Source organism: Lissotriton helveticus, chromosome 11 (assembly GCF_964261635.1).
Source record: "Lissotriton helveticus chromosome 11, aLisHel1.1, whole genome shotgun sequence".
Taxonomy (NCBI): Eukaryota; Metazoa; Chordata; class Amphibia; order Caudata; family Salamandridae; genus Lissotriton; species Lissotriton helveticus.
The window spans coordinates 126,969,361-126,990,834 of NC_136072.1; the positions used below are offsets into that span (position 1 = coordinate 126,969,361).

Genomic DNA, 21,474 nt, shown 5'->3' on the forward strand with positions numbered 1-21,474 from the left:
TACCATCTTCTTAAAAAATAGTGTGCATAGCTTTTATTTTAGAGCTAAGCCTCATCAGGTCTTGGCCTACTCATCGGTCACAGGAATTCAAATTTTTATGTCTGTCAGTAGACAAGACCTTTACATTTTAGTAAAATAATATATAAAATAATACTTGCTATAAGACACTTTCAGCCAGTCTTCTTCAACCATTGGGCTCTTGTTGCAACATTCACATTTTTCTCCCACCCACAGTAGCATACACAATGAGCCAATGAATCAGCCCCCTGCAGCCATTGGATAACTTCAGTGTGAGTGATGGCATTCTACTCTTTCACAAGAGCACATTCACACCCAAAGTTGTAACCTTCAGTACCAGGTACTAGTATAGCAATGTGTGCTTTTTGGGAAATAAAAATGTCTCTGCTCTTAGCTAATGTTTTTTTAAATATTGTCCAGTGCCCTGCAGCTCTACCAACAATTAAGTCATAGCTGCCAAGGTTTTAGATTGCTATGTGTGACATTTTCATAAATTAAGTGTTATTTTGAGTGACATGTCAACCACTATGAGCAACACTTGTGAGCAAGTATACCTAGACTGAATAAATGTTACAAATAACCAAGTGTTAACTGCATACAATACCGGTGTGGAGCTCATTTACACCCAGTCTGTACTGTGCAAAACATGCAAATAGCCTAGTGTTTAGGGTCTCTGTCTCGTGCCTGCACTCAGCAATGCTACATAGTAAAGTGTGCTGATGTCCTTTTCAATAAAACAGTGGCCATCCTTGCTTACTGGGCCTTCGATATGCAAATGAACCATGACTCTTCCTGAAAGTATCCACGTCACAATATCGATTTAGGAAAATATTGTCTTACCATCATCAATGTATGCATGTCTAGTGCCTGCTGCTGAGATCTTGGACACCTTCAGATGCAGCATATTGGGTTCCTACAACCCTCGTAACTAATTTTGGCATCGCGCTTTTTACGCTCCATTGTAGGTAGCGACTCTTGTGCTTTTCTAAACCTGAAGTGTACTTGCATGTGTAACCAATTCATGCAATGGCGGGCATATCCAAATTGCAAATCTGCCTTAACCCCCGTAACATGGGTTGTATGTGTTGAAATGCACCATCTTTTTAGTGTTTTTAAAGCAAAAGTTTGGAGTGATATTTGGTGTTGCGCACAAGCTCGGACTGGTTCCTGGCGCAGATAGCCATTGCTGCGTACACAGAGACCCTACACTGCCACACACAGAGGAAAGAAATTAGAGGGAACATTGGCTGTAGGCATTCTTTCCAAACTCTGAAGCGGTATGAAATGTGTCAATGTTTTGCAATTGAAATCATGTCATAAAACAACTTTGTATCTGGGTGGAGATATATTCCTTTGCAAACACTTCCCCTTTGTGAATGGAAAAAACATTTGGTGAGTAAGTATGCCACCACTCCTGACTGTCAGACAAATGTAAAAAAAATGCAATTTGTTTTTTTTTTTAGGCATCGCTTGGTTTCCTTTAACTTTACTTTATTGAAAGGTATTCACAGATATGGTGGCATGCAGACCCTAGAAGCCAACCATCTCTGTGATGGCTACCAACTTAAGTGAATCTCAATCTGCAACGTACCTCATTAACAGTCATGACATAGGTCATATTGCGACTCACTCCGAATTAAAATGTAGCAGACTGACCAGTTAGTACACGTCAGTTCATTAAATTATTAACAGATCCAACAGTACTGGTCACAAATGGCAACCTCGTTTTTGCAACCATCACTACTTTGGGCCCTAGACTTGCAGTGAGTACTATGATGGAATATAAAATGCTCAATTCCTTAGTAATAAAATATGGATGCAAGGGTGTTCAAAGTAGATGAATGTGAAATTGTAATATTGCCAGATAATTTGTGTAGCATCAACTATTTTGCAATTTCATTACATTGTTAAAGTTTGCATTTCTATCCATTATGCTTTTGGTGAATGTGCACAGTTTGTTTTTCAGTTGAATGTGTTCTAAAAGAAATTTCAACAAGTCAGTTTGATTGTTTTTCTCTCATACAATCCTTTCTTATTCTGACTCTCTCCTGCAATTAAAATGAATACACATTTTACAAAATACCATAAAATAGGGCTGTTTGCCATAATATTTTAAAATGTTAATTTAAATGAATCTTTAAAATTTCTACAATGTTTTTCATTATACTGCATTTCATATCAGAACATGATGCACTGCTGCCACTGAACAGCGTTTGTGCAGGTTATAATGAAGTATGTTTTAACGGTGTACTTACTGCTTTGTCATCTTCTAGAACCTCGCAGTCATAAGTGTTTTCTGCTAATCTGGAACAATTAGTCTCTCTAATACTGAATTCCACAAAATATGATGCTCCAACCATCCACTGAAAGATGAAAAATGCCATTATGAAAAATATGCCAGTAAATGTGAATATTTATAATACATGGACTTACAAGATATTATTAACACACGTCTTAACATCAGATATTCTGCACAACTGTAATGCATGTATAATGATTTACATATTACCATGCATGATAACTGGAACTAACAGATGCCATATATATCACTTTAAATTCGTGATTACAAGCAACATTCTAAACAAGGGAATTGATGCTACTGGAGTGATAGCTAAGGATTGTTTGTAGTTTCATGCATAATTGATTATTTTTTGCTAATGAACGCCGACTCCAACATTTCTTAATTTGCATGGAACACAATTATTTGCTCAACATTGATACACCTTCTGACATATTCTAATACAACCAAGTTTATATGTCCTCAATATTTGATAAACTATAAACATTTGCCCATCCCCATTTTCTAAAGTACATGTAAAAATGTTACTGAATATCTCTGAAAAGCAAGACAACCTCACAAGTTCAAAAATTTCCAGAAGCTACCTTTTAAATCTTGTTCGTGGGCAGTTGGTAGTTACCTGCATTGATGCCTTTTCAACCTTATCAAGCATGAAGTAGTTGGTGTTGTTACTTTCCTCGTTGTATTTTTCAACAAGTGCTTCTGCTTTCTCTACATATCCAGGTGTGATTCGCGCTAAAAGTGGGCAATCTGGACACATATCAGCAATCAATCGTGGTGGAACTGCGAATGTAAAAAAATTATTACATTATTCTATACACTGATATTTTGATGTTATGTTGTACTGAGATGCACAAAATGATGTTTACATATCTTTTATAAAAATCAGACTGTACTCAAAGATGACCAGGCAATCAATATGGCTAAGAATCTAGCATACAAAAGGAACATTAACCTTGTAGTTCACTTGTTTATTATGTAATGCTATTCCTTTTAACATTTTTACTCACTCTACTCCCCACCTAGCCTTTGTGTGTTAATGCGTTACTCGTGCATTATTTTGATTTATTGAAGTGATACTTTACCTGTGCTTAGGGTACAATTGTAACTGTAAAGTTTCACTTTCCTCCAGGGCAAATTGAGGTATAGCACAGCTTTGCATTGTCCAAACACCTAGGTGAAGAAACAAGTCACATTATGCATGGAATAGCATTCATTTGCTATGTTACATAATTCTGTGTGGTCAAAATGCTCTATATTCATCTGCCATTGATTTATCATTCCATTTTTTAATGTTGTAATCTATATACTCAGCAATGCAGCATGTGTGCCTTGTATCTGAAGTACTCCATTTAATGTTGTTAATAGAGTGACAACTTGCCATTAGAACTCTAGAATGGAACACGGTGCAAAGTAAGCCCATTGCCAACATGTGGGTCAGTGACAAAGTACCTTCAGTAAAAAACATGAGTGGTGAGCAGTCTGAAAAGGTAGTTCTAGAAACCTTTAACAAACCTTGCAAAACCAGCATAATTTGTGAATTAAACACCACGTGTTGCTTTACTTTAGAGAGGAATGAGATATTCAGATTATGTTGCCTGAAATAATAAGAGAGGGGAGTTTGAGGAATGGAATAATAAGCTGTTTTAGTGGAAAAAAACAGTACCTTTACAAAGAGGCAACGGCTCATTGGTGTAGATCAAAGCTATTTGTTTTTGTTTATGCTTTTTTAGTTCAGCACTGCACAGAGGGTGACTGTCACAAATATTGATTCCAGAATATCATGTGGAATTAATATCATGCCAAAAATATTGTCACTACAAACTATTGTGGAACAGAATAGCAATGGTAAGAATATTGTGTTTTTTGTACATAATATTTTTTTTAAGATTGTTCTTTTTAACATTGTTTACTTTAATATACTTGTAATAAATATTGTTTTAATTAATGTAATATATGTTAGTTGCCTATTTATTTTACGTGTTAGTTTTTAGTGTGATTGCTATAGTTCTTTAAATATAAATTGTAATTTTGAATGTGTAATTTTTGTTTTTCATTTAATTAGTCATTTATAATGTAGTAGTGGGTTGTTGGATTTCTAGGGGAATAGGGTGGTAAGTTAATTAAATTATAATTTATTGATGTTGAACGTCAGTTAACTTTAAATTGTACATTAAATATTCAATTGGTTATTAAATATATTAACCGTTTATTGCTTAATTGTTATTTAATTTATTTAGGGGTATTTTGTTAATTTTATTATGTTTTATATGTATTATAATTTCATTAGTAATTTACATTTTAGAAGTGTGTTGTTGGGTTTGTAGTTGAATAAGGTGCGAAGTTATTTAAATTGAAATTGCTTATTTAATTATTTCTTATATTATTTTAATATTTAACAGTCAAATCAAATCAAATCAAAATCATCTCCCGGATTTCAATTTTAGAAAACCATAAAAGTACAATTCATTTTAAACACCTTAAAACATTCCATAAAATGTATAAAACATTAAAATCATTTAGATAAAAATATCATGACGCATTCACCAAATCATTATATACAACAATGGGTGTCGCTTTGGACTGTAAACATGTATCTCAATATTCATGAGTCTCGAGACAGAAGAAGCGAAAAACAGTTTGTTCAGCTAACTTAGATTTGCCCTATGTTTGACACAGAATTTCAAGAATCTAACAATATTTTCTGCCATACATGTTGTCTCCAACAATTGTAAGGCGATGTAAGCTGGGCGGCATCTTCTTAAGCCCAAGTGTTTTAGTAATGGGAGCAACCAGCGTGTCCTAGGCTCATTGTAAAACTTACAAAAGAGAACGACATGTATGGTAGACTGATTTGAAATATCGTCACATGGGCAAGTAATTAAGTGTGTGGCCCGGGTGTTCACCTCTGGGAATGACACCAGATGGTGGAATATATTCCACCTGAAGCGGGTCAGTAGAAATCTGTCGTAGGGCTTGTGTTTGAACGTTAAATAGGGCTGGGTAGCTAGGGTAGATTGTATCAGTAGTGCATGCTGGACGGTGGGTTTGCTGATCTCATTGGCCAGCCTAAGTTGTTCTAAGTGGCTCAGGCATATTGTTTTCAATTTTTTCCTGGATAGTTCTATTATTGTCAGAGGGAAAGAGTAGTATTTACCCAATCCTAAATCATGGAAGAATTTTTTAATATACGTGAGCCACTTAATTTTGCCCCCATTTTCTAATAAGGGGCAATCTTCTAACAACCCTCGAGTAAGGGTGTTTTTTTCGGAAGACCAAATGCGGTACCACAAAAGCATCGGTTGAAGCCTAAATATGTCAGTTAGATATGTAAGGCCAAGCTCTAGGTGACAATTGTATGTTGAGGTGCTTCGGGGGACGGCAAGTATAAATCTTAGGAAACAGTTCTCAGCTTTCTGTAGGGCTTCGATTTTCCCATTACCCCACAGGGCGCTCCATAGGTTGCTACGCTGATACATTTAGCTTTGCAAATTTTGATCAGTTCCGTTGGTGGTCTACCTCCCAACCTTTGTGTGAAGCTGACCAAAGCTGTTGTGGCCCTCGTGAAGTGCAGCTTTCTTATCTCGATGGCCTGCTTCCAAGAACACTTGTTGTCTATCAAAACACCAAGGTAAGTGTAGGTTTTTGTTGTTTCAAGTTTTACGTTTTCGACAAAGATGTCCCTGACTTTCTTGCGGCCCCTACCTATAGATATGATGGAAGTTTTTTTTTATATTAATATTAAGGTCAAGGTCCGCCATAAAGCTGTGGTATCTTGTCACAGCACGTTAGAGTTCGACAGGTGTGCGTGCGAGGATCATGGCGTCATCGGCATACAGGAGGGCCGGAATTGGTCGACCTTTTATCGACTGTAGGTCCTGGCACCCCTGTAACATAGCATGTTCCAGCCCGTTGGTGTAAAGGGTAAAGAGAAAGGGTGCCAGGACGCATCCTTGTCGGACTCCTCTCTGCACTCCGAATGGCGCTGTGAGTTCCCCCTTATTGCAGGACCTGACCCTAGCTGTAGCCCAGCTATATAGTGCCCATCAAAAATATATTAAAGGGAGCTCAACCTCCATTTCCTCCAATATGCCCCAGAGCTTGGAATGACTGACGCAGTCAAAGGCTGCTGAGAGATCAACGTATGCTAGGTACAAATTCCCACCTTTAGCCATCACATACTTGCCCGCTAAAAGAGAGAGATTTAGCACTTGGTCAATAGTACCAAGCCCTTCTCTAAATCCGTACTGTATGTCGGAACGTTTTCCATTGTCTATAGCCCACGTCTGCAGTCGGTTGAGAACGACACGGCCTGCCACCTTACCTAGGGAATCTAACAGTGAAATTGGTCTGTAGCATGATGGCAGATTACGGTCTCCCTTTTTAAAAATTGGCACCAAGATAGAATCCGACCAAGAGTCAGGGAGGTCCATAGCACAGGATGCCTCCAAGACTCTCGTCAGAATCGGGGACCACAATTCCGTGTTATATTTATAGAGGTCCACAGGGACTCCATCCGGGCCTGGGGCCTTTCCGCCTTTACTTGCTGAGAGGGCCGCTTCTACTTCGTCAATAGATATACCCAATGTAATCGGAAGACGGAGTTGCATGGCGATGGAACTACGACCTCTTTGTTATTAGATAGTGCCTGGGAGTGTGGAATCCCAAAAATTCCCAGAAAATGATTGACCCATGCTGCCTCGTCAATGGCTATATCCATAGTGTCATTAGTGTCATTGTCTGCAAGGAAGGGTGATCTAATAACCTTCCAGAAAATAATGTTATTTTTAAGGATACCGCTATTGTGTAATTGGGTCCAGAGATCTTTCTTGAGTTCTATTTTCCTGTTCTTTATCGCCTTGCTATATGCCCTTCTGGTAAAGGCGATTTCCTGGTTGTCCCTCGGTGTTTTATGTAAGGCCGATTTTAGATTAGAGTGGGCTTTTGAACAAGTCTTGTCAAACCATCCTTTGTTCTTTGGTGGATTATCCTTTAATTCCCTATAAAGAGCTCCCTTTACTGCAGCTGTTATTATTGAGAAGCTCTTTAGGACCTCCGCGTCAGTGGCGTTAAGGTCCAAGCAATTATTTATTGATTCTAGGGATTTACTTACCACCTCTGTGGTGATTACTAGTGGGTCAATTTTTTACGATTTAAGGGAATACCCATTAGATCTCTACATGCGTGGTATACCAAGGCTTTTGATATGCCCCAGATTCCGCCTTTGATTGTTGCTTCGCAACATTACAGATACGCTGATCGGAAAATGGTCACTAGTAGAGTTGTCATGAATAGTAACATTAGCAACACGGGATGCGGCAGTAACTGAAGTAAATATAAAATCTATGGAACTATCTGCTCCCCTCCCGTTATAAGTACTAGATAAGGGAACTGAGGGGGACACTAAATCGTTTGCCAGACCCAGGTCCAAAATACGTATTGCCTCATTTAATCGCTCTCCAACCTTTGTGTGGCAGAAATGAGTTATTGGAAGTCCGTGTTCATCTAATAGACCACAGTTGTGTTTACTGCTTTGGGGACAGATAGTAAGGTTAAAATCTCCCCCCCCAGATGATGATGTTATTTTTGTTTAGCTTGTTTTCCAGTTCCTGAAGATGGTACGTTATTTCCTGTAACACTATTGCTAGATCGATCTGGTTTAAGTTGTTATAGAAATTTACCAGGATGTATTTGTCCCGACCATTAGTCTAGCAATAATATTTGGAAGTTTGGTTCGGTTTTATAAGGTACGATGTTCTTGAAAACCAAGAGATTTGAAATAAAAATTGACAATCCACCTTTCGCTCTCCCTGAGACAGAGGGGAGGGTGCTACTGAAAAAGGTTTTATAGCCCACCATATGTAGTTGTTCCGTCGCCCAGGTCTCCTGAAGACAAATGACATTAAAGGGGACTACAAATTGTAGCCAAATGTCATTCGTCAATTTGGGACGAAGGCCAGCTACATTCCAGAAAGTGATTATTAGTTCTTAATCAATGGTAGAGAGGGGCTGCTCAGTACTTTGATCTAAAGGCTCCTCGGTCTGGCTATAATTATCTTCATTACTCACTATGCTGGGAGTAAATAGTGCCGGACTTGGAGGCCTAGCGGCAGAAAAGTAAGGTGTATTGTCCTTGTTAGCCCTATTCTTGTCTACTACCATCGAAGTGATCGAATTAGTGGAAGTGAAATCATTATATTTGTTTACTGAACTCTGCGCAGTTTCAAGTTCCTGTATGACAGATTTCATGACATTATCTTTACCCAGTCAATCGATACCATCCAGCCCAGATAACACATTAAATTGATTATATGTTGGGATGCCATAATAATTGTTCGACATTGGGGCGTTGAATCTTTTTACTGGCCAATTAAGTTGGTTAGCGCGTGGAGGGTAGAAAAAGCCGAGTGGAAGAATATTAATCAAAGCTGGCTCCAGGATGTTATGTCCGACCCCCAAAGAATGTTCTTGACCAACGTGGGGGACCTAAATGTAAGTACTATGCAGTCCCCCGAAAGTGTTTTTGTAGTGTTACCGATCCATTGGACCCTTCGTGCCATCTTAAATTCAGAGAAGAGCTGGGTGTCAAGACCTGTTTTCCTGCCCAGCCAATACAGGGCTTTATTCCTTAATGATTCCCATGTTTCTCTCTCTACTAGTCCCTTTGGTGGCACATTTGCTAAGACTATTACATAGGGAGTGGCACATGGCGGAAGGTCAAGCACTGAGTCTGGTGCCGAAGGGGCCCAATTATGAGTTGAAGGGGGTTGGACGGCCTGTTGTCTAGGGAAAAATACGGGTGGACAAGGAATTTGGCCTAAAGATTTTAGGTATGAAGTTGGTTCCAAATGCCTTTCATCGGTAGGTGAGGTGATTACAGGATTCTCATGAAACTTTCCCGTTAAAGGATGTTTTCCGCCAACTATTTTAGTGGACAGGTCTTTAAGGAGGGGTTCTCTGGACTTTGAGTTAGGATTGGTTTGGTCGTTGCAAGTAGGTTGGTCATTGCTGGTCTGTGAGATTTTCCCTTCATTTCCCACCTGCAACCCTTGGACAGCGGGACTTTCCTTATCTGGGGACACGTGATCCTCGATAAGTGTCAGTGTGGCCCTTACTTGGTCCAGGCTCACCCTTAGATAAAGGTCCAGTCGTTCCACCAGAGTGAATAATCTCTTCAGATCGGTGGTTAATCCCTCTAGCCTCTATATGGGGTCTTCTTTCCCTCCGTTGGGGCCTTTCCTTATTATTGGCTTTTTTTCCCCTGATGGGCAGATTTCGGGGCGGTCGCTACTGGTGATTCTAAGTGATTCTTGTCCTTTGTTGTTATTCTAGACCTTAAAGTAGGAGTGTTCTCTGGGCAGAAAGGGGTTTTGTGTTTTTTCTGTGGGGGCTGTGAAAAGGAGTCCAGCTCACTTATTAGGTCATCAGAAATATTTTGAATACAGCCATTGGCCTGAATTTCCGACCTTTTACTTTGGTCTTGTGACTCGTGGTCCAAGGGCGGCGGTTCAGCCAATTGCTCAGTTTCTATAGACGAACGTAGGGAGCTTGCCTCTATGGATTCTTCTACCGAAGTAATCTGCTTATTTATGGCCCCCATAGCCCCGGTAAGATAGTTCAATAGGGATTGTTGAGAGGCTGGTAGATTTTGTAGGGGAATCTTTGGGCTCGTCATTTTCCGTTTCCCCATGATCTTTCAAGATTTATTGGCTTTTATATTAAACGAAGCAATGGCACAGTTATAATAGTCTGATCCTAACAAGTCCACAGTCACTACTTGATTCGACAGCAGGTCAGGAAGCAATAGCAGCAAGTTATAGTCTTACTGTATGTTGATTTCGGGTTTAAGCGCCGCGGTGGAACCAAGGGATTAGGCCTAGCCCAGCCTCTGCCAGCCGATGGTTTTGAGCACCTCCGGGCGCTCTCAGTGACGCGCTGTGCCTGCGCCGGTGGGATTCTGGGAAACGTAGTCCCCCACCTTTGGATTTGCGGCGTGAGAAGTTGGCTCGAGCGGCAGTGCCGCGAGAACCGGAGCAGAAACAGTCTCTCCCCAAGCAGGGGGCTTCCTCGCAGGTTAGGCTTTAAAAGACCGGGTCCAATGATAGATGCAGGCACCTCAGGCAATATGCCCGCACCGCGGGAGGGCTCCAATGGTTTTGAGCACCTCCGGGCGCTCTCAGTGATGCTCTGTACCTGCGCCGGCGGGATTCTGCGAAACGTAGTCCCCCACCTTAGGATTTGCGGCGTGAGAAGTTGGCTCGAGCAGGAGCGCCACGAGAACAGGAGCAGAAACAGTCTCTTCCCGAGCAGGGGGCTTCCTAGCAGGTTAGGCTTTAAAAAACCGGGTCCAGTGATAGATGCAGGCACCTCAGGCAATGTCTCCTCCGAGGCTACAAATCCAAATTGTCTAGGTGGACGCGGACAATAAATGCTAAAAGCCAATGATGAGATGCAACCAAGAGGGTAGGCCCAGCCCAGCCCCTTCCAGGCGCAGACGGGCTCGCCAGAAGCCCTTCCGATGGTTAAGAACACCTCTTGGCGCTGCTGGCAATCACGTGCTGGAAGCAAGGAGCGGAGAATCCTGGTAAGTGGAGTCTGACTGACCCGATGAGCGTGTCTCTCTCACCCCGTGTAGCCCGGTAGTTGGACTGTCCCGCGCTGTGGGAGCCTTTCCGATGGTTAAGAGCGCCTCCGGGCGCTGCTGGTGATCACATGCAGGAAGCAAGGAGCGGAGGAGCCTGGTGAGTGGAGTCCGACCGACCCTCTTAGCGTGGCTCTCTCACCCTGTGTAGCCCGGTACTTAATAGTCAATTAATTAGGTAAATCTTATTTGGTTTGCATTATGTACATTTTTTATTTTACATCAAATATTTCTTTTTACGTGTATTTAATAATAGTTGTAAAATGTATTTTTTTATGTCATCATTTTTTGTTAGTCTTAAATTAAAATTATTGTTTTTCATATATATTGTTTTTTAAAATAATTTTTTTAATAATGTTATGTTGTTAGGTTTTTAACTGTTTTAATACAGCAGTTATAAATCAGAATGGTATATGTAACCGCTGTTGGTTAGACTGGGGAGGGAATAGTACATCTAACCTCACCAGAGTCTACGCTTTCCCTGCTGTTACTTAGATGGAAGTTGGAATAGTAAATCTAACTCTCCAAATTCCAACACTTTCCCTACTTTTGCTTAGACTGGAGTGAGAATACTAAATCTAACCACTCCGAAATTCAAAACCTTCACTAACGTTACTTAGACTGTAGTGGGACTAGTACATCTATTGCGCCAAAAGTCTAACTCCTTGCCAAATGTTGTTTAGACTGAGGTGAGAATAGTAAATATAACCCCTCCGAAATCCAACACCTTCCCTACTGTTGCCTATATTTGAGTGACAATAGTAAATCTAATCAATTCAAAGTCCAGCACCTTCCCCGCAGTTGCTTAGTTTGGAATAGGAATAGTAAACATAACCCCTCCGAAGTTCATCACTTGCCCTAATAATGCTTGCAATGGAGTGGAAATAAATGTAAGTTCTTCAAAATCCAACACTTTCCAACATTGGTTTTGTGTACTTTAGAGTGATATCAGTAAATATAATGCAAACAAGATGTAACACTTTTCCAATTTTTTTAAAAATGGAATCGTATTAATTATGTTCTCTATTGTTTAATTTGACTTTTTTCAATGTTTCAATATTTTGTTTCTGCATGCCTATATTATTTTCAAAAATATTCTTCATTTGAAATTATTTTGTATATTAATTTTATTAGTTTAATTTATTGTTACATATTTCCAAGATATGTTAACTATAGTTTATGTTTTTTTAAATGTGACTTTTTGATTGCTAAGTTTATTTTTGTAATTTTTATTTGTTTAAATATTTTTCATGAAATATGTATAGATTTGTATATTCAATTTAAGGTATTAAATAAAAACTATTTAATATGTCCATTTTAATATTTACATTAGGTTATATATTTTCTATTTTCATTTGTTATATACATATATATATATATATACATGCAACTCAATCCAAATCTCCGCACCCCCTCTCCCAGAGGCAACACGAGGATCAGAAACGAGGAGATGACTATATATATTTTTTTGGGTAAAGTTCCATTTTGCATTACTTATAATACTTTGAATATTTTAAAAACTGTTTAATTAGTAGAGTGATATTGTTAAATAATCTCTCTCTCTCTCTCTCTCTCTCTCTCTATACACATATATATATATATATATATATATATATATATATATATATATATATACATATATATATATATATATACATGATGTACATTTTATCGTAACTTATTAAAACCATTATTGTACATGATATTAGTTTTTTACCTAATTAATATTTAAATGCATGAAATACAAATTGATGTTTATCAAATACAATATTTTTCCGTTTTGTGTGATATTCTCTTCCACAATATTTTTGACACAATAATTGTCTACTTTACACTGTAAGTCCCAAAAACACAAAATGTTTGCAAATTATATATATATTTTTTTTTTAAACTTTATTTTTATTTCTTGGTGGCGAGTAAAATAAAGAGGCACAAATCATACAAGCAACAAGGCAGTGAACACAAACGGACCAGGAAGGTCAGATCCAAACGGAGGTACACAGCCAGATACGGCCCACATCCCGGAGGCAGGGCGGCAACTCATGACACCTGTGAAACAATGAAAGGGATTTGCTCTCGTGCTCCCAGAATCCCCTGGCCAATATCAATGTCCTCGCCAATTCTCTTAGATGATGCTCTACCAGTCCAAACAAAAACAGAACAAGAACAAGAGCCCCATGAACGGCATTTGTGGCATTGATGCAATCACATAAGGAGATACAGGCAAGGGCCCATTACAGAGCGAACCTCATAATAGAACGTGGTCGATGGTAATCACAGTGATAAACAAGTGTACGCAACAAGGAAGATCGGCATGACTCAGGGTACTGCTACATCACCTCAAGACACTACACCCCAGAACCCTCCCCGCCAGCATCAGACTCCGAGGAAGCGGAGGAAAACAGCTCCGCGCTGGTAGCGTCAGAGTCAACCTCCTCCATCCCCTCGATACACATAGCCCTCCAAGCGAGTAAGTCATCCTGGAGCTTCCCATCCCTTCGCGTGCTCTGCATATGTGACTCTTCCGCTAAGGCCCATTCCCTAGCGTCCCGTAACCAACTGGAGAGTTCAGGCGCCCTCTGCCCCATCCAAGTAATGGCCACCGCCTTCTCGCTAGAACCAACAGGAGTTGCAGTAGTTTGTAGGACAGACCCCTCTTCCTGGGTTTTGGCACTAGCGCCAGCAAACAGTGAATCGGTTCCAGTAGGATCACAAGGTGCGTAATCCGGGTAATGTGCGCCACCACCTCGACCCAAAAGTCATGTACTAAGGGGCATTCCCAGGCCATGTGAAGGAAACCCGCCCGTTCAGCATTACACCTCGGGCAAGTATGGCTCCTGTCCGAGGAGATACGGTGGAGGGAGGCAGGCGTCATATATGTGCGATGGAGAAAGTTAAAATGTATCAATTTAAAACGCGCATTACAAGAGACCTTACGAGTCAACATCCCTATCCGCTTCCTCTGGGCCGGATCCAACTCAATCCCCAGGTCCGCCTCCCAAGCCCTCCAAGCAGGCATCAACGGGGGAGTCGAGTCCCTGCGCATCGCTGAGTAAAGAAGGGAAACCAGTCTCCTACCTCTGCCACAGGACAAGATGATGTCCAGGGTATTAGTGAGCTCGGGCGCCTCCGGGAATTGGGGCCACGTCGTCCTAGCTACATCCCGGAGACATCCATAATGCAGGAATTGGCCCTCACGCAGACCAAATGAGTCCGCTGCTCTCTCGAATGACACAAACGAGTCGTCCGGATAAAGATCCGCAAGTGTCTCGCAACCGCCCACGCGCCACTCTCGGAAAGACATATTCGCCTCCATCTCGAGTATTGGGGCCAGGATCCAAAGGGAGAGATCCCTATGGAATGGCGCACGGCGCAAAACGCGTTCAACGAAGCGCTGCCATATGCGGGCCGTATGCCTGACGACATAGGGCAGCGCGTCGTCGGCGCTCCGACCCTGCATGAGAGCTCGCTGTAGCACCCTGTCCGAAGCCACTCCCGCCAACAAGGCCAACTCCCAGTTCTCAGTGTCAGCAAACCATCTGGCCGCCGGGAGAAGTTGTGCAGCATAATAGTATAAGTCAAATCTCGGGGCCTCAAGGCCTCCCGCATCCCAACACTGCGTCACCGTGCGCAACGCAACTCTGCTGCGACCACCCGCCCAGAGAAGAGATGTAAGGAGCGAATTTAGTGTGCGAAACACCCGGGGGGGCAACGGGCAGAGGGTATTCTGCAGCACATACAGAACTCTAGGGAGCATCACCATCTTAGCAACCGCTAGACGGCCCATAAGGGAGAGAGGGAGCGTGTTCCAGAATACAACGGACTTGCGGAGGGCCACAAGAATCCTATCCATGTTATGGGTCAAGAGAGCCTCATCAGAGGCGGCCACCTGTATACCCAGGTACCGGAACGCCAAACGTTCACACCGGAGGCCCGCACAGTGAGAATCCGTCAGCGGGACGAGATCCTCAGGAGTCAGTGGGAACACTAGGGACTTAGTAACATTTATGCGCAGGCCCGAGGCCGCACCAAAGCGGTCCAAGAGGCGCAACAGAGCGGGGAGGGCCTCCACCGGAGAGGTCAGGTAGAAAAGCGCATCATCGGCGTAAAGGGAGATGACATTAGTAGTATCTCCCACCACAATACCCCATTCATGTAACTCCTTACGGGCTGATATGGCCAGGGGCTCAATTGCGAGGGCAAATAGAAGGGGGGACAACGGGCAGCCCTGTCGGGTACCCCTCCCCAACGTCCACTCATCAGAGCGGGCCGAACCCAGACGCACCTTGGCCCGGGGCGCGCTATATAAGATCCGTATCCATTTTCGAAAGCCGGGACCAAATCCCATCTTGAGAAGGACATGCATGAGGTAACCCCAATGCACTGTATCAAAGGCCTTAGCCAGGTCAACGGAGACCAGCACATGGGGAGAGTCTCGCCCCCGGACTTCGTGCAATACGTGGTTCAGGCGGCGTAGGTTCATTGCCGTATTACGACCAGGGACAAAGCCACATTGGTCTGGATGGACGAGCTGAGCTACGTGTGGGGCAAGGCGATTGGCTAACAGCTTGGTCAGTATCTTCGCGTCCGAGTTAATCAAAGTGATAGGACGATACGAAGCGGGGTCTGTGCTGTCACCCCCCGGCTTCAGTATCATACAAACTTCACCCTGATTCAAGGTGGGCGGGAGGTCACCCGTGCGCAAGGCTTCATCGTACACCTGCAAAAGGAGGGGGGATAGGATGGGCCCGAACGTATGATAAAATTCTGCAGGGAATCCATCCCCGCCAGGGGTTTTGGCTCGTGGGAGGGCGGCAATCGCCGCAGAAATTTCACCGAGCGTCAGTTTGACATCAAGGTCTTTTGCCGCCGCCTCTGAGAGGGTCGGCAATCCAATGTCCTCGAGGTAGGGATGGTAGACCTCCTCAGATATAGTGCGGTCGGGCTCATAGACAGCCCGCAGGTGGTCCCGCAGAACTGTGAGTATAGCCGCTTCCGAGTGGACCATATCACCATTGGGCGCCCGCAGGGCTACTATACGCTCAGCTGTGAACTCCCGGCGAAGTATCCAGGCCAACAAGCGGCCAGATTTATCCCCCTCTCGATGCAGTCTCTGTCTATATTGGCCCAGCGTAAAGCGATCGAGCCTCGTGAGGATATCATGGATCGACTCAAGGGCCAGGCCCTCCACGCGTTGACCCGAGACGTCCGGGTCAGGGCGGGCCTGGACGCGCAAGAGCTCAGCCTCCGCAGCCTGTAAGTCCGAGAGTAGTTGTTTCCTGACCCCGTACGTCAGGCCCATGCACGCACCACGGACGACCGCCTTCAGTGCCTCCCACTTAGTGGAGCAAGACAAGTCACTCCCCGCCCAGTTAAGTTCCAGGTAATCGGAGAGGGTCGCAGCCACATGATCCCTGGCCACCTGATCCTGGAGCAGATCAGTAGGCAGTCTCCACGAGCGGGGACGTTCCATCCGGTCAGGCCATTGCGCCACGCACGTGACCGGAGCATGATCCGAGAGGTATCGGGCCTGGTGTGTGACCGTCAACGTGAGAGAGGGGGGGAGATTGGCCGCCAACACTCTATCCAGCCTACTATGAGTGCCATGGGTCGGGGAATAACAAGTGTAAAGTTTCTGCGTGGGGTGACACGCGCGCCAAACATCGATCGCCCCTATATTATGCATCACGTCCCGCAGACACGCCGTCATACGGGGCTTAGTCCCCGCCCGAGGTGGATCCCGGTCCAGTTCATGATGTAGCACACAGTTAAAGTCCCCGCACCAAAGAAGGGGTGTGTCCAGACTAGGAGCCACTAGGTCCTGCATCTGGGAGAAAAATGCCGGGTCATCAACATTCGGCGCGTACGTATTAAAGACCAGAAGGACCTTATCGTCCAATCTGAGTTTCGCCAATATGTACCTGCCTTCCACATCCGCATCAATATATTGGACAGCGCATGGAACCCCAGGGGCCACCCAGATTAGGACTCCCCTAGCGTACGTAGAGTAGGAGGAGTGGAATAGCTGGCCTCTCCATTTTTTGGCCAGTCGCTGCGCACCATCATCATCCAAGTGGGTCTCCTGTAAACAAGCAACTGAAATCCCATGGCGTTTGAGGAAGGTGAGGACCCTGTGTCTCTTAGTGCACGTACCCAGGCCACGCACATTCCACGTCAAGAATTTAAACCCCATGACCACAATTCATGCCCAGCCGGGCAGCAGTATACACACAGCTTAGGCTGTCGCCAGTGGGCCCATGCTACAAATAAGTTCAAAAATGCATCACACAACGCAAGCGCCCCGCCAATCAGGAGCAACATGCGCCAAATGCCAGTGCCATCATTAGCACCCCGCCCCCCAACAACCCCAAAACATGAAACTTTTGCAAGAACACCCTCCACCCCACCACCCACGAGCAATAGGATAGCAACAACCAAAAACGCCACCCCGCCCTTCCCCCGCCAGTGCCAGGACGTGCACAGCCACCCCACACCACACATCCCACACTCACTCACACAAAACAATGCAACCCCACCCACCCAACCACCCAGCTCCCCGAAAGACCAAGGTATCTGAGAAAAACACCCTGGCATCGCCCCAGCCGCACCAGTAAGGTAAACATGACAATGGTGAAGTCTACTACAGACCCCCCACAGCACACATGACCCAAAGTGAATCACAAGGTACCGACCAGGGATCGGAAGGTCCCGATGACAGTGTCGGACCGCTACAGGCCATAGGTTCACAGGTGAGAGGAGCCCCGCTCACCCGAGTAAACACAGAAAAGCGCCACAGTTAGGTGAAACAAGGATCATTCCGACTCCCGCGCCGAGGCAGCAGTCTCGGGGACCACCGTGGCCGTAGAGTCCGTGTCCCGCAGTATGTCCTGCAAAGTGTCCGGCACCAGGACGTCGTCAGGAGCAGCCGCCCCTGACGGGCTCGAGCCAGCCCTCGCCGGCGAGGTATTCATGAGGATGGCTCCATCTGGACCCACCGTGGGCCGGGCCTCAGGGGAGCTCCGGGACCTGGAGCGACGATTTCTCCTACCACGACGTCGTCTCTGCGGCCTGGTACCCCAAGTGTCACGTGAGCCCCCTCGTTCTCCCGGGGGCAGGTCATCCCCTCTGATCTCCAGCCACTCCCAGACCTCCGCAGGCGTCTCAAAGAAATGTGCCCTGCCCTGGGCAAGCACCTTCAGCTTGGCAGGATATAGGAGCATGTACTGAAGCTGCATATCGCGGAGTTTTTGTTTAACCCCCAAGTAGGATTTCCTCTGCTCCTGCACTTGCTGGGTATAATCTGGGTATATGGAGATGCGACAGTTCTCTATCATGTGGGGCCCAGTCTCCCTCGCCGCCTTGAGGATACAGTCGCGGTCCTTGTAATTCAGAATTTTCGCAATGATGGCTCTAGGAGCCTCTCCCGGCCTCGGAGGGGGCACCAAGGCTCTGTGCGCCCGTTCCACAATGAAGACGTTGGACAATCCAGTCGGACACAAGCGCTCACGGATCCAGGTCTCTAGGAAGCGCTCAGGGTTCCCCGCCTCCAGTCGCTCCGGTACTCCCAGTACTCGTATGTTGCTCCGACGCGCCCGTCCCTCTGCATCCTCAGCGCGCCGTTCTAGTGCCCGGGTAGTAGAGGAGAGCTGGGCAAGTGACTGTCGCAGGGAAGTGACCTCCCCCTGCAGCTGAGTGATGTTGCCCTCCGCATCCGAGACCTTGTCCGCGACGTTGCGAAGGTCCGTCCTCAGGAGGTTGACATCGATGGAGACTGTCTCTATCTGGTGTTCCAAGGCCGCATGGGAACCCTGAATAGCCTTGAGGAGTTCAGCTCTGGTCGGTTCCGGCGGCTCCTCACCCCTGTCGTCAGGGCCCGTCTGCCGCGTGATCCTCTGTGGTAGATGGCGGGGGGTGGTGTATTGGACAATCGTATTGGGTTGGGGGGTCTTTGAACTCCGACCCGTGCGGCCCACCATGGTGAGCAGCTCAAGTCCGTGTGACCCAAGTGCGCAAGTCCAGCCGAGCAAGGAGGGCCCCCCCCGGGCCGGGCTAAGTCAGGGATGGCAGACGCCCCCCACGGCACACAGGCAACACGATACCAGGGGGTCAAGGGAGCCGGGAGCCCAAACAACGCAGGGGCAGCACTCGGCCACCACCCCTCAACGGAGGTCAGGATATGGGATGCCACCCAGGGAGCAACGGGCAAGACCAGTAGGGACACGGGCTACAGCGTCGCCTCACCCCTAGTACTCACAGCAGGCAGTCCTCCAGGGGATCTCCCAGGCCCCGCAGATCTGGGCCGAGAGGAACAGGGGTGTTCTTCGCCTCCAAGCGCTCCAGAGGCAGCGCGGTACAGGCCCCAAGATGGCGGGCGTGTGGGGGGGGGAGGGACCCCGTCCAACAATGGGCCCAGCGTCGCCGCCCTAGAGTCCCCCTCCGGAGGTAGCAGGGCCGCCAGGAGCCAAGGAGCAGACAGGTCGGGGCTTGTCAGGGGGATAGAAGCAGGCCCCCAGTCTGTGCAAGGTCCGCAACGACGTCAGGTCCAGCCAGGGACACAGCCGCCCAGGGGCTCCGGCGGTCACCAAGCGCCGCGATTCAAGGCAAATGCAGGCGGAGCTCGCAGCCTCCCCCCACCAGGTGTGCCACCACTCCAGGTCCGGATCGCGGCACCCGGCAACGGCAGGAGAGAAAGGGGGGAGGGGGTCCAGAGCTCCGACCCAGGGCCGATATCCAAGATGGACGGCGCCCCCGTCCAGGCTTCCTCTGCCCCACGCAGCAGCAGGGACGCAGCGCTGCCGGCCACTCACCACGCGGGAGTCACAGGCAGGTTCTCGGGCACCAGGGGGCTCGTCCCGGTCAGAAGCCCCGGGCAGCGCACTCGTCTTCCGGCCTCACCACGCAGGCCCAGACCCCGGAGTAGCGTGATTCACCACGCCGACTCCGCCCTCAGGAGCACTCTTGTCGGCGTTTGCAGCGTGGCGCCGGTCGTGGGTCCCTGTTTGCAGGCTCATGCGACCCAGCGGGGCCACAGCGCCACTCGACAAGCCTGTCCAGCGACCAGGGAAGCCAGGGCAGGATCAGTGACAGGATACTGCTGGTCTTCGGGACGGAGCTGGAGGAGCTCACGTCCTGTTGGCCATGCTGCTTGGCCACGCCCCCCGCAAATTATATTTTTGACATGTTATTCATGTTAACTGATTTTGTGCTGTCGCTAAACTGTACAGAGAACTCCATTGGATGTGAGTGTACACAGTACTTCCAATCTATCCTCAAAACTTATCTTTTTTAAATAAATCCTACAGCACATTTCTTTCACCAATTGCCTGCCACAAATCTCACATCTTACCAGCATGTGTCATATATTAGTGATAACCTCTTGAAAGACTGAGTGATCATTGGCAAGACCCATGTAACATTTCATGATGCTTTTATCTTTGCTTTTATGGCAACACATATTTGTTAATTCCAAATTCCTCTGCCCTTACGACCTGCTCTACAGGAACCTTCCATCCTCACTCTTCCCCCCTTTTCTCATCAGAATTTAAGCAGGGTACAATGCCTTGGCATTCTTCGTATAACAGAATGCTTTGCCATGTCCTATCTTTACTTCACAAGAGTAAGTGATATTCAGTTTAAGATTTGTTTTAATAAGACCATGGTATAGTACAGAATAAAAAGCGCTGAGCTTTTAAGTGGCACTACAGCCTATCAGCCATGACACATATTAATCTGTATCCGTGATCAATAACCTATCATGCACGAGCTATACAGGCATCTGAAAAGTACAAAGACCCAATCCAAACTAAGTTGCGTTACTGTGGAGACTAGTCACCACAGCACCATTTCAGCCTTCTTCCTCTACAGAACCCTTTGGTGACTTGCAATATCCTTATATTGTACCTCTCAAAAAAAAAATCATGACACAACAACAGACAACGGACCAATGGATGTGTTCTCGATTAGGAGCGTTATCCGTCTGACCTCCTGGTCCAACGTCAATGACGACGAGACTCGCAAGGCCATGAACTCCATCCAGTCAGGATCACCATCAGACCCGTGCCCACACCGAGTATTCAACAAAGCAGACGCAATCATTGCACCCCAACTACGGAAGGTCATCAACATCTCCTTCGAGACAGCTACATTCCCGGAAAGCTGGAAGCACGCCGAGATCAACGCCCTCAAGAAGCCCAAGGCGGACCCCAAGGACCTCAAGAATTTCCGGCCCATCTCCCTGCTCCTATTCCCGGCAAAGGTCATCGAGAAAATCGTCAACACGCAGCCGGCTCGCCACCTCGAAGACAACAATATCCTAGACCCGTCCCAGTCCGGTTTCAGACGAAACCACAGCACCGAGACAGTCCTCATCGCCCCCACAGACGGCATCAGGTGCCAACTAAACAACGGCGAAACATCAGCACTTATCCTCCTGGACCTGTCAGCAGCCTTCGACACGGTCTGCCACCGTACCCTAAAAACACGCCTCCAAGAAGCTGGAATACAAGAGAAGGCCCTC

General features: G+C 46.0%; 1 protein-coding gene across 1 annotated transcript in view; it reads right to left on the bottom strand.

Annotated features, from left to right (window-relative positions):
• Positions 1 to 21,474, bottom strand: part of LOC144792789 (fetuin-B-like) — a 46,536-nt gene that overhangs the window by 14,884 nt on the left and 10,178 nt on the right. The window contains exons 3-5 of the mRNA XM_078667985.1: positions 3,403 to 3,490; positions 2,937 to 3,100; positions 2,274 to 2,381 (exon numbers count right to left, since the gene is read on the bottom strand). Of these exons, the coding sequence (XP_078524111.1) occupies positions 2,274 to 2,381; positions 2,937 to 3,100; positions 3,403 to 3,490 (360 nt within the window). The remainder of the gene's footprint in view (positions 1 to 2,273; positions 2,382 to 2,936; positions 3,101 to 3,402; positions 3,491 to 21,474) is intronic.